At 38.6% G+C, this 12,518-nt stretch overlaps 1 protein-coding gene across 1 annotated transcript in view; it reads left to right on the top strand.

The window, feature by feature from the left end:
• Positions 1–11,674: 11,674 nt before the first annotated feature.
• Positions 11,675–12,518, top strand: part of cd81a (CD81 molecule a) — a 34,597-nt gene continuing 33,753 nt past the window's right edge. Inside the window, exon 1 of the mRNA XM_023429697.2 lies at positions 11,675–11,859. Within this exon, the coding sequence (XP_023285465.1) occupies positions 11,794–11,859 (66 nt within the window). The 5' untranslated portion in view covers positions 11,675–11,793. The remainder of the gene's footprint in view (positions 11,860–12,518) is intronic.

Raw genomic sequence — 12,518 nt, 5'->3', positions numbered from 1 at the left:
TCCCATATTATATAAAAGTAGATGTCCATGGGTTGTTTGATTATAAAGCAGGTCTAGTTTCTATATTAATACTGTGAAAGTATCAAAAAGCTCAGTCAACAGAGAAATTCACACAGCCTATATTCAGAAACTGAGCGTGAAAATAAGCCATCAGGACTTCTGTAACTTTGTGATGTCACAACAAACAGTCACTTCCCTAAGCTGTGCCCCCAGCACAGCCCACCTGGACCCACCATCCAACCTTGCAGGATTTGGTTTCTCTGAGTGTTTACCTGAAATCTGCTATGTTTGGCCTCTCCAATGATCTTTTCATCTTTAAATCTTTTTAACGCTAATTTTCTATTTGAGTTACACTATTACAGTTAGACTGAAAACCAGCTATTATTGGTGGTGTGTGTGTTGACTGCAAACTTGCTTACTCACAGTTAAGGGATGAACCACCACCTGGAGTCACAGCCCCCAAGAAAGAAAAAGCTGCTTGATGACTTTGTCTCCATAGCTGATCACCCTGATGTCCCCAGTGACCACACTCCCCTGGCTGGTCTCCACACACACTGGCACTGTACAGGTCTGCCCTGAGGGTCATGCAGCTGACAAAAATGAGCTGGTGGCTCAACTTCTCTGGATGTACATTAGTCAGGTGGTGTAGTATTTTGTATTTTCTTCATCTGACAACCAATGACCTTCCAGGGTACAAATTTGATGGGTTACATGTTAGAGTTCAGCAATTGATATGAATTTAAATGCTAATAAATATATATAATAATATGTTACAGATAATGTTACAGCCTGGCTCAACGACTGTGACAAGACAGGGGAGACAACACAAGCTGGCAGCTACATTTAAGCAATTTATTAAAAAAAAAAAAAAAAAAAGAAGATTCAGGTTGACCAATATAACAAAAGTATCAGTACACAAAAGAAAGGCCACAGCTATCATATAGTTTGCCATGGAGAGGGAATCTCCAATAGGGCGCCAGAGACCTGGGCTGCAGAATGAGGGATGTTTTTATAGCTGAGCAGGTGTGGCTCATGAGACTGGACCATGGACAACAGGAAAAAGAAACAGGGACACCTAGTGCCCGGGTGGAGGGGTCGTCACATGTCATACTGAGGATGCAATGTGATGGTGCATTCCACAAAGTGACAAGCGTATAGACGACAATGGACACAGAGTTACAAACACATAGAGATCACAGAAAATCAAACACAAAAGAAGAGGTTATCAGGTGTTCGCATAGAGTAGACACAGACCAAGGTGCATCTGTTCAGTACATCCTGGGATGAAATGTCCATTAATAGTCTTTCAGAGAGCAAAATGATTGAAGTGGGGGAATACAGTATATCAAGTGTGTATCTGTGTGGCAAAAAGACTGTGAGTGTCTGTGGCTATGCTTGTTTGAGTCCACAGTATGTTCCTTTAAAGAGTTTTGCCTGCTGCTGGACTAGTTCTTCATGTCCTGTTGTTGAGATTTTTTTCCTCTAAGAGGATGCACGCAGTAAAAGGTGATGATGGTGTCAAATGGTATTTTGAGCTGGCTGACAATGACTTCCTTTATTGTCTTTCCTGGATCATCTGGGTTGTTTTTTTCTTGGATTCCAGAAAAGACGAGATAGTGTCTCCGCTCGCATGCTTGACTTTTTCATTCATTTATTTCTGTGGATTCATAAGCTCACCGCTGTTTGTGATTGAATCCATGTTCATTTCTCTAAAGGCATCTGAATATTGTTCATGCTCAAAGGTGGCGATGTTTGTCCTGAATTTCAGCAGACTCTTCCCTCAAAACCTCAGCCTCTTTTTTTCAAACCCTCCACCTGCTGTAGCAAAGCAGACACTCTGTGTCTGCCTTCCTTTTATAGTAACTGTTACAGAGGGAGTCATTGCTCTCCTCTAATTGAATCTTTTCTAAGTGCTCAAACATCCTGGACTCTGCTTTCTGTCTGAATTACTGCCTGTTCTAGAGCCATGTCCTGTCTTCTAAGATTCTCAGTTTGTCTGAAATATATATTTCTGTATTATACAGTTGTTTATTTGCTAGCTATATATATATAATCAGAGGTTGTGGTCAGTATTCAATGTAACCAATCAAAGGTGTCCCCGCCTCCAAAGTCTCAAAAGGCAACTTGACCGGAGAGTGAGTGTTGACCATTTTCTTCCTTGCCAGGATTTCATGAGCATTGAGACCTATATACTATGAATGCCGAAAAATAACATAATTATAAATAAATAAATAAATAAATACATACATACATACATACATAAAAAATGCTATTTCTTCTTTCTTTCTTTTTACATTTATTTATCTATTTATTTATACTTGTCCTTTTTTGTCCTTTTAATAAAAGCAGATTGTAGCACTGTAGCTTTTTACATATATTTTGCTTATTTTGTTTAGATCTAATATATATTTTTAGAATTGAAATCAAATTAAATACTTTTGGGATGTGTTTAGGAAGAGAAGTCAGTGAGAGGGAAACAGCTGAAAAAGATGGACTCTCAATGTCAATGTTAAGAGAAAGCAGACGAGGAGCAACGTTGTGCAGAGTAACAGACATGAGAGCAGAGTGAGTGAGTAACAAGATAAAGGCAAGAATAATGAAGGAGGAGAGCTTTCCGATGTAAATACAGAACAGACCCCAACCGGTGGAGAAGACAGACAGCACACAGGGTGATCAGGTGTAGCCACAGTCTGAGTGTCAGACACAAACATAAGAAAACAGTGGGACAGAGAAAAGGAAAAGGACAACAGTGCACAACAACAGAACACACTGACTACAGAAAGAAGCAGGGCCAAAAGTGTGCAAAAATTGTGATGACAAGAAAACAATGGAACAAAATGAAAACTAAATATGGGAAGAAAAAACTCACTCCCCATCCCATGGACTCATAGCATGATTGACATCAAAATAATTCTCAATTTTTCTATCCCTCAGCACACTGCATTTGACAGATGTAGGGCTGTTTATAGTATCTCAAAAAAGAAGGGGAAAATCAAAGGATAAAAAATGTGTTATAAAGTGATTCACTGTGGTGAAGTTACATGCCATGAAAATCAAAGGTGATTAAGACCATTCAGTGAAAGACTTGTAAACAGGAAAGACTCCTCTAACCAATGGTGTCAACAATTATTATTATCAAAGACACCTGTTGAAGAGATGGTGGCTGGTTTCGAAGAAAATATCCCCCAAGGTGAAGAAGAGTGCGAGGCTCCGTAATGACATGATGCTTGAGCTCATGCTGACTGAAAAAGTAGTGAAAGAGAGTAGCAGCCATGCATCATGTAAAGGCAATCTTCATCAAGAAGCGATCTTCAGCACTTAGATCCTTCTGTTGTACATTTACACACAGACGCTGGAATAAAGATTTTAGCTGAACATTTGAGAAAATCATAAGCCATCACCTTCTAGACTGATGCTACAGGGGGTGTGGTGCAGAAAATCCCCGATCAAAAGAAACAGGTCTTAAGTTATGCTCTAGTTTTGCCAGACATGGGCAAAGATAAACCTCCCCTGCCTGTCGCAGAGCTGATCTCCATCAGCCGTTCTACTCTATGTATTTCCATCATGAAATTCAAGAGGAAGTTATCTTATACAGCACAAAGACAAATGGCACAGGTTGAGACTGATTATAGGGGCTCGTATTAACAGTGTGTTTATATCCTTCACCTTGCCAGAGCATTTGAAATAGTATCTGCACAAACCGATCTGTTTCCCAACTTCACTGTGCTGTGTCTGTGCTCTGCCCATATCACAAAGGCTGTGTCACAAAAACAGACAGAGGCACACGAGAGTATACAATAGAGCTGAACAGGAATATCCAAATCGCAAGAGCAACAACTTCTTTTACAGAAGACAGAAGAGATCATGTTTGTTCAGTACAAGACCCAACAAAAATCACATCATCGTTATTTTGATCTATTTTTCAGTGAAGATTAAATGCAAAAACTGACCATTCCAACTGAAATTGTGACACATATCATAATCGCAGTATCTGCCAAAATAATCTCAATAGGACTTTTTTTTTTGCATATCGTTGACAACATTCAGTTTCACACACCTCCTCAACTGCATGTGTGCACATATAGGAGTACCTACACTACATTTGGTAAGAAAACAGAGCAAAACATGTGTTTTGCAAAGCCAGCACTGGAAGAAAGAGGACATGTAATGAAAGAGGAGGAAAACTCCAGTGAGAAAACTGCTGCCAGTGTTTACATGTGCTTTTTAAATCAGATGGGACCAAGCAGAGTGTGACATGCTGTCAGAACCATTACCTCTGTCCTGGTGGAAGGGAGAAAGTGGGAGACCACATCATGAATTATAGTAAATATATCACTGTCATTTTCATATTAATGAGTTAAAGTTTTTTTTTATCATAAAAGAGGTTAATACTTCTAGGCAATGGGAGTACGACGTTCTAATAAATATGAACATTTTCTTTTATTTTAAGTTATTTAAACATTACAATTTAAAATGACCACTCTGCTATGGAAGAAGAGGGACACAGAGGTGGTCACTGCAGTTCCTTCACAGATTAAAGGGCGTAGCTTCTTTATCCACTGTGAACTATAACTATCTGAAGTTTCACTCTTCACTGTGACATTAACTTTATCTAGCTTTTTAAGATTCATAACAAGAAACCCTCAGACACTTAGATTCACTCATTTTTCTGGACAGGATAGTTCGGCAAATTCTGGTGTATGTATTAATTGGCCAATGATTTATGTTGTTTTTGCTGGTTTCATGTTGCTGCTCATACATTCATTGCGGTGCACACCAATAAATCATTACACAGCAGGTGGGATTTTGAACTCAGCTTCCTCGTCACAAGACCATTTTAAACAGAGATCCCATTATATTGCTGTTAAAAAAACCCTCATTATACCAACTTTGCTTGTTTACACTGAACCAAACAATCCTGCATAATGTCGCCCCCGTGTGTGGAGAGACAGCATGTCAGTCTTCATTCAACATGTAACACAACAGTGTCAGTGTCTGTCCTGCCATGCCAGCTCTCAGATGTGGGTCTGGCTCTGTGGCTGCCTCTGCTGCTGGTTTCAAGGTGGTGCTGCAATGTGATGGTGGGGGGTGTGGTTGGGTTGATGAAGGGGGTTGGACTCATACATTAACGACATGGAGTAACAAATGCACTCAAAAAATCATCACTCATTGGATGAACTCAATTAAATTGTGGGCAGGATTTCCATCCAATAAATATATGTAGCCCAAACTCAAAACAAGTACATCTATGCAGTATAATGTATTTGAGTTAATCTAAGTCACTTCTTTATGTTGGTCCAACTCAAACTAAAAACATCCATGTAATATAATTTCATTGAGTTACTTCTACTCATTTGTGTCAAAGACAGCTAAAATAAAGTAACTACATTAAAGTAGATAAAATGATTTGTGTTTGTTCAACCTAAAAAATTATAATTAATTGGAAATGAAAGTAGGTGAGATAAATGAATTTGATTCCCCCCTCCTTTAGGAAACACATGAGACCATTCAGTGCCTGAACACACATGAACTTTTGTAACTTTTGTTAAGAAGGGTGTTATAATCAAGTACCTGCCACAACATTTTCAAAACTTCCCAAGCCCAACTATCCCAAATGCCCCACAGCTGCAAACAGTGATACTACAGAGGTGGACGCTTTGCGCCATTCTCAAAACAGGATGTCATTGGGTGGTTTTGATACCACAATTGATACAATTACATGGATAACAAACCCTTCATTTTTAACAAATCGGAATACTAACTGAAGTACAGTTAAGATATGAAAAACTCTGTACAATTCAACAATAAAAGTCCATAAACATTTTTGCAAAATGACTCCCTATTTTACAAATGCAGTTCAAAATTCAACAGGCTTAGACAACTGCTCCAGGCAATAAAACATCAGGGAGGAGCAATTACAGAAGAATGCTCTACTCCCTATGGCTCGCTGTCCAACCAAAACCACATATCTCCAAATTTAATGTTTTTGAATTTTTTTGACCAGGTTTGGTTCAGACTCAGTTCAGTTCAGACTCAGTTCAGTGCAGACCAGGTTCGGTTCGGCTCAGTTCAGACCAGGTTCAGGTAAAGCTCAGTTCAGACAATGACAAAACAAAAACAACAAAACAAAAACAAGTCCCCAGTCTCAGTGTTATTTGTCACCTGTGCCTCATTTTACACAAACAGCTTGATTTTCAGATGCTGTATTTTGGTGTTGAGCCTGTTTCCATCCAGATTCATAAGGACGTTCTGGACAAACTCAAAAGTGTATTTCAGGCTGTCTGGGAAAGTAAGAGCCAGGGCATAAATTAGCCCAAACAGTAAGATGAAAGCAGTCATGGCACTTCCCACATTGGTGAGGACTTTCACGCCTTCAATGACAACCCCTACATCGCCTGGCTCCCCGAACTCATATCTTTGGAATGTGCAATTGCCCATAACTGTGGTGGCAATATCATTCTCTGCATCCTCAGCAGCAGAGGGCTGAAAAACAGAAACACACAACACTCATGTTACATACAAAACTCTATTTATTTGCACAGAGCCAAGTTGCAAATAACATTGAAAATACAAACATTGAAATATTGATGAATACAGTGAATATTGATGCATATTGCAGAGGTCTATGCTGTAGAGGCAGAAAAATGGTGAATATGGGTGCAGAGGCGAATGTTGTGAGACTCAGCTCGTGTGTGCAGGAGAGCTGAGAGACATTCTTGGAAGTGTCTGTGTGTGTTAATCTCATTTCTTTAGAATATAATTCAGATTCTGTATTGTGTCGCTGTTTTCACATTCAGGTATCTGCTGTGTTCTACTGTCATGTTCGCTTCGAGCTGTATACAGGTGCATCTCAAAAAAATAGAATATCATGCAAAAGTTATTTTATATCCTCAGTAATTTCATTTTAAAAATGCAACTTTCATATATTCTAGATTCATTACACATAAAGTAATATTTCAAACATTTTTGTTTTAATTTTGATGATTATGACTATTGAAAATTATAATACAAATATACAGTATCTGAATGTTTAGTGAGTGACATTTAGTTACATTCATCTACACAAACAACAGTGAAAACTGTTGGAATTATGAAGAGTTGGTACTGCTAAATGTAGAGGTCAGTATTCAGTCAGTCATATTTAAGGCTCATCTATCCCCATTATTCATGCATTAGTGATGATAAGGTAAATTTACTGGTGGTACTAAATGTCTGTGAGCTGACATTATAATTTCACATCACCTACATAACAATGTAAAGTGTATTAACATTAATCTAATTCAGGGAAGACTTCTAGGATGAGGAGGACCTGCCGTGGCCAAACAGACTGAGTGTTGTGCCACCCAGTTCAACAGGATGGAAGCAGCTGTGATGTAATTGTTGTCAAGGTAAGCTGAGGAGATTTTGTAAGATATGTTTGTGTGAAAAACAATTTAATTCGAACCAATTTAGGCAAATGTGAAGGGAAATTACAAATCTGTTAAAGGTTTTGTGAGGCTGTTTTGTCAGGGTCAATGTCATTTATATGGGGTCTCAGTGACTATCCAATGAAGAAGAAACACCCACTGTAACAGGAGTGTGGTTTGTTTTGACGGCCAAAGCAGTGATGGAGGACTTCCCTCTGATTCCAGATGTTAAATTTGAGACATCCAACAAGGACATGAAAAGGGAGAGGAAAGATCTGTCTCTCCAAATCCTAGAGGCATGTACATATACTGTAAATCACAGTGTATACTTAAGAATCCATTAACATAATATATGAAAATAGAGCTGCACAAACCAAACCAAATCTTTCTTTTCACTGTTTATTTCCTATTTTATCACGTATTTTCAGGTTGTGGTTGATGACCGGGTGTGGGTGGGGTGGGGGGCTAATTTAGTTGTTTGATAAACTTATCAAGAACGATTGTGATCCGTGGTTCACTGTGCATGCAGAGCCTGTATGTCATTCTCTAGCAACAAACTCCATGTGTTCAAGAACTCTTAAAGTGGAGTAAATTACTTTATTTAAGTTAAATAGTAACTTTATTTACCTCAACTGCAGAAGGTTAAAGATCTTTATTATAGGCGGGTTTTTATTTCTAATTCCCTCCGTTATATAATTGGTCATATCTTAGCTGGAAGCCTTGTTTTGAGCCACTCCCGTTTGCCCTGTTGAAATCGCTGTGTTACACTGAAAAACTCAACACTCCCTGTAACAGTTTCAAATTAAAAGCCTTCTACCATTTCTTAACAGTGCTTTTATTGTGAAACATTTGCAGACATACCATATGCAACAACAGCTGGACAGGATTAAATAATGACAAAGCTTAGTGGATCAGAATGAATTAATCATATACTCGAGATGAGTAATCTAGAACAACAGAGTGTTTGAACATAGCCTGATTATACTGTTGAATCTATTGTCAATGATGGCCCAAAGCTATAGAACACACCATCTCTGTCAGGGGTCCCGGACTTATTTTACCCTGAGAGCTGCTTTGACAAAATAAAAGGGTCTGAGAGCTCCTCATGGATTATATTAGAGGTTACATTTATATACATATCGTATCAAAACACTCAAACTGACATCGAAAACAACATCGTGTCATGTTTCAGTCAGACCTGAACACACAGACAAGAACACCCCTATAACAAACTTCCATAAATCGGATTAGAAACCGGAGAAAAAAAAGTAACAGTGGTTAGTACATGAATGGTATATAACGAACAGGAACTTAAAATAAATAATTCACTGCACTTCGTTTTCCAAAATGTAAACAAACATGGGCTAAAAAAACTTCTACGCTTTTTCTCCGCCCTGTATCTAGGAACTAGTTTGTGTCGACCATTATTGGACACTCTTTGAATTACTAAAATAATAAGCAGCAAGAAAGTTGTAGCATGACTTGTTTGAGTTAACTCGCCTTACTTTACATTGCACGTACTGTGATGTGACAGTTTCTCATGCTCATATCGTGATGACAATGCTGAAACGATATATTGTGCAGCCCTAATTGATAATATCTTGTAATTTATTGATGGTCCCTAAGTGAAACTGTAGTTGAGAACAAGGTCTCGGAGTTGAGCCAACCATCCAGTGAAACTGAGTAGGAAGACAGTAACCATGGGCCAAACTAAAACGTCAAATTACACGTCATGTAAAGTTTTCACAAAGATGGTTTCTGTCATTTTAGGAAGTTCTTATCATGCTTACATACGTTTGTTTTAATTTGATGCTAAAGAGGTGTGACATCATGTTTGACAGCACTCATTGATACTGATACCTCGGCTCCACTGCCTGATCACTACTGTTCTAGACTCTGGCTCCAAATGACATCACCAGTGTCTGTATCTGAGATATTTTGGCTTCATTTTTGTACAGTGGGAGGAAGTGGAGACGTGTCATCCAACTTTATGTCATTGGTCTGGTTCAAACACCCAACCTAAAACTAACTTCACTGCACTCTATTTTCACCCTGGTTCATTTCTTTCAGTAAAGACGTCAGAAGACATTACTTGTTTACTTACATAAATTTATTTCCTCTGTGACAGCAAACAGTTACTGTCCGCAAGTCTTCAGAAACTGCTGGAGAAACTGGGCTGACAAAACATTTTCACTTTTGAAACAAACTGAAAACACTCACAAGCTTAGCAAAAGTGAGGCCACAAACAACCCTTCATGCAACACCCTCTCTAAATGACGGTCGTTACAATAGCACTGGCTCCATTTTCAATTTCTTTTCTTTCTCTACTGGCGGTTGGAAAACCAGCTCAAAGGTTTATTACCAACTCTTTCTATTCTAAAATGATATCTGATGTTGTCAACACAACTTGTCTGGTCCTTTAATGCAACCAAACAACCGTACATGATCTCCAGAAAATATATTCTCATATATTCTGGCCAGCACAGTAAATGTCTGCAAAAAGACATCTGTACTCTTTCATTCATGCTTACAGTTCGCTGATATATCCTGTATACACATGGATTTTGGTGTAATTTGGAAAAGTATTTTTAAATTAGGAGGAAACCTCTGAATCAATTTTCAAGTACTAAGTATTGGAATGTGCAATGAATGGTCATACCGAATGCTTTCATATTTATCATTGCGCCCTCCTATGGTCGACATGGGTCTTTTTTTTCTGGAGCTTTTTTGCGTGCACTACAACCTTCCCCTTTAAATGTCACCTTTGCACTGTTTATAATTTATCCTGCATAATCTTATTTTGATCAAGAATAATAATAATAATAATTATGCTTGGACCCCTGGAAAGCAACCTTGATGCTTGGACCCCTAATAAGAATAGAAATGCAAACCAAAAACAATATGGTGAAAGATTTTTGGCGGTGCACTCAGGCACACCTGTGGGGCTCTGTCATCCAGCTGCACTCAATGTTGTTTGAGATCTGGGAGTGAGGAGGAGGGCGAGTCAGACAGTCTACAGTTTCAGATGTTCTGTGTTCCACATAAGCGACACCAGTAGCGGCTTCTGTGGTACTTTACTGTGCCGCTGATAATGTAACTTTATCACATACTTTACCACAGGATCTGCAGTACTTTATAAGATGTTCTGTGATACATTCCTATAGAAGATGTGGTAAAGTATTTAGATTATTTTTGGTACGACTGAGTACAGATTAGTATATAATAGTTATTTACAGGAGACAGTACAACAAAAAGATGTGTTATGTGTCGTTACAACCAAACAGTATATGGATTAGTTCATATTAGCTCAGCTAGACATACGCATGTAATCTATAATAGCATAACTACAAGTTTTTCAAACTCTAAAATCTCAGCCTGCTTCTAAATGTATCCATTTGATAGCAAGTACATTTCATTATTTTAGTCACTCGGTGACAGTTATCTTTCTAAATATAATATTTCTTTTTGCTTCGGTATCAATCAGAATTGAGAGTCCTACTGGTAATTATTATAGAGAGGACAGAACATAAATAATAATTTTAGTAAGATTGAATAGAAAATATATACATTTCCAATAGGACTGTGAAAGTTCAAATAAAACCAAAAACATTTCCTATTAAGTGGATAGAATATCCTATAGGATTTGCAGACTTTTATAGGAATACTAATGGATTCTATTGGGGAAGATAAAAATCCTAAATGACTTTTTGACTTGGGATATGTGATGTCGAACATCATATAAAATCAACCTTAAGTTAAAACAGTCATTAAGTGACAGTATCAAGTGTAAGAAATAGATATGCCTCACACATAATTTCACATACATATATTAAAAAATGCATTTTTAAATAATCTAAATAGATCTACAATTTTAATAAAAAGGTTACATATGCATCATAAATGTATTATTCTATGGTTTATGTTCTAGCACATTAACTTATAGTCAGCAGTGTGTGGTACATGTATGCTCTGTGGCAGCACATGGTGCATTATGGTAGATGTTAAAACCAAGAGCTGTATTTGTGATGTATGTGTGGCACATCACCACCGGGCCTGTGGTACATCACCAAAGCGTTTACTTTATCACACTGCATATCAAACAACAGGAAAACGACAACAATATTTTTCAGTATCACAAGAAAAAAAAACATTTGGGGTGGGTCCTGGGCTCTGATTGGGCTGTCAGTCAAATCTGGCGTCACTGAGTGGACAACGGCGGGGTGCTGAAACCGTGAGGGAGGGAGGAGTTGGGTGTTGCCTCGGTCTCTGAGCTAAAGTCCAGGACTCCCAGTTGAGATTCAGCCCCGTTACACGTCGAGGAACCCGGTCTGCCGTCTCCACCTTCTCCTGAACTCTGCGCCGAGTATATCTATCTGTCTGACGAACCATGGGAGTCGAAGGCTGCAGCAAATGCATCAAGTACATGCTTTTCTTCTTCAACTTCATCTTCTGGGTAAGGAGCGTGTGTTTTTTTTTTGTTGTTTTTTTCTTCTCACTCATTGTGTTTGTTCACGTCGCTGCGCCGCCGCCGCCGCCGCCGCCTCTTCTTCTTCTTTTGTCGGTGGCGGTTTAAGGTTTGGCTGCCGAGCCCTTGATGAATGAACGTTGCTGGATAAATGAACATCGTCACATCTCAACACGCTGTGGCCGCGTTGCCGTTATTATCTGCTGGTTAATCGTGTTACAGCTTCTTCGCCACTAGGGGAGACTATGTCGAAATTAAGGGGAACCAATACGAAGTGCTACAAAGGCATGTGTTAATTACTACAGTGAAAAAAAAACACAAAGTACCAGAGGAGAGTCACCTCAGGTTCTCAGATAGAATAGAATTAAATGGGGAAAATATCGTTTGTATACCAACAATGATTCAAGTCTACAGAATAGTTTTAGTTTGTTGTGACACAAACACGCGGTTCAGCAGTTCTGGATCAGGTTTTAGGCCCCGGACAGAAGCTCAGAGACCAAATAAGTAAGACTGATAAGTGGACAAATTTGTCAGATTTTTAGGCTGCTGTTTTGAAGGTTTGGAAGATTGCTTTGTTTGAATTAAATCCTCCACCCAACGTGTGTGTGCGTGTGTAAAGGGGGAAACTCTTGGTGGTTTTCATTTGG

The sequence above is a fragment of the Seriola lalandi genome, unplaced genomic scaffold (genome assembly GCF_002814215.2).
Source record: "Seriola lalandi dorsalis isolate HSWRI2012SDOR001 ecotype SW California unplaced genomic scaffold, Sedor1 jcf7180002054898, whole genome shotgun sequence".
In the NCBI taxonomy this organism is placed as follows: Eukaryota; Metazoa; Chordata; class Actinopteri; order Carangiformes; family Carangidae; genus Seriola; species Seriola lalandi.
Note: the sequence above shows the minus strand (reverse complement) of the source record. Positions and strands in the feature narration are given on the sequence as shown.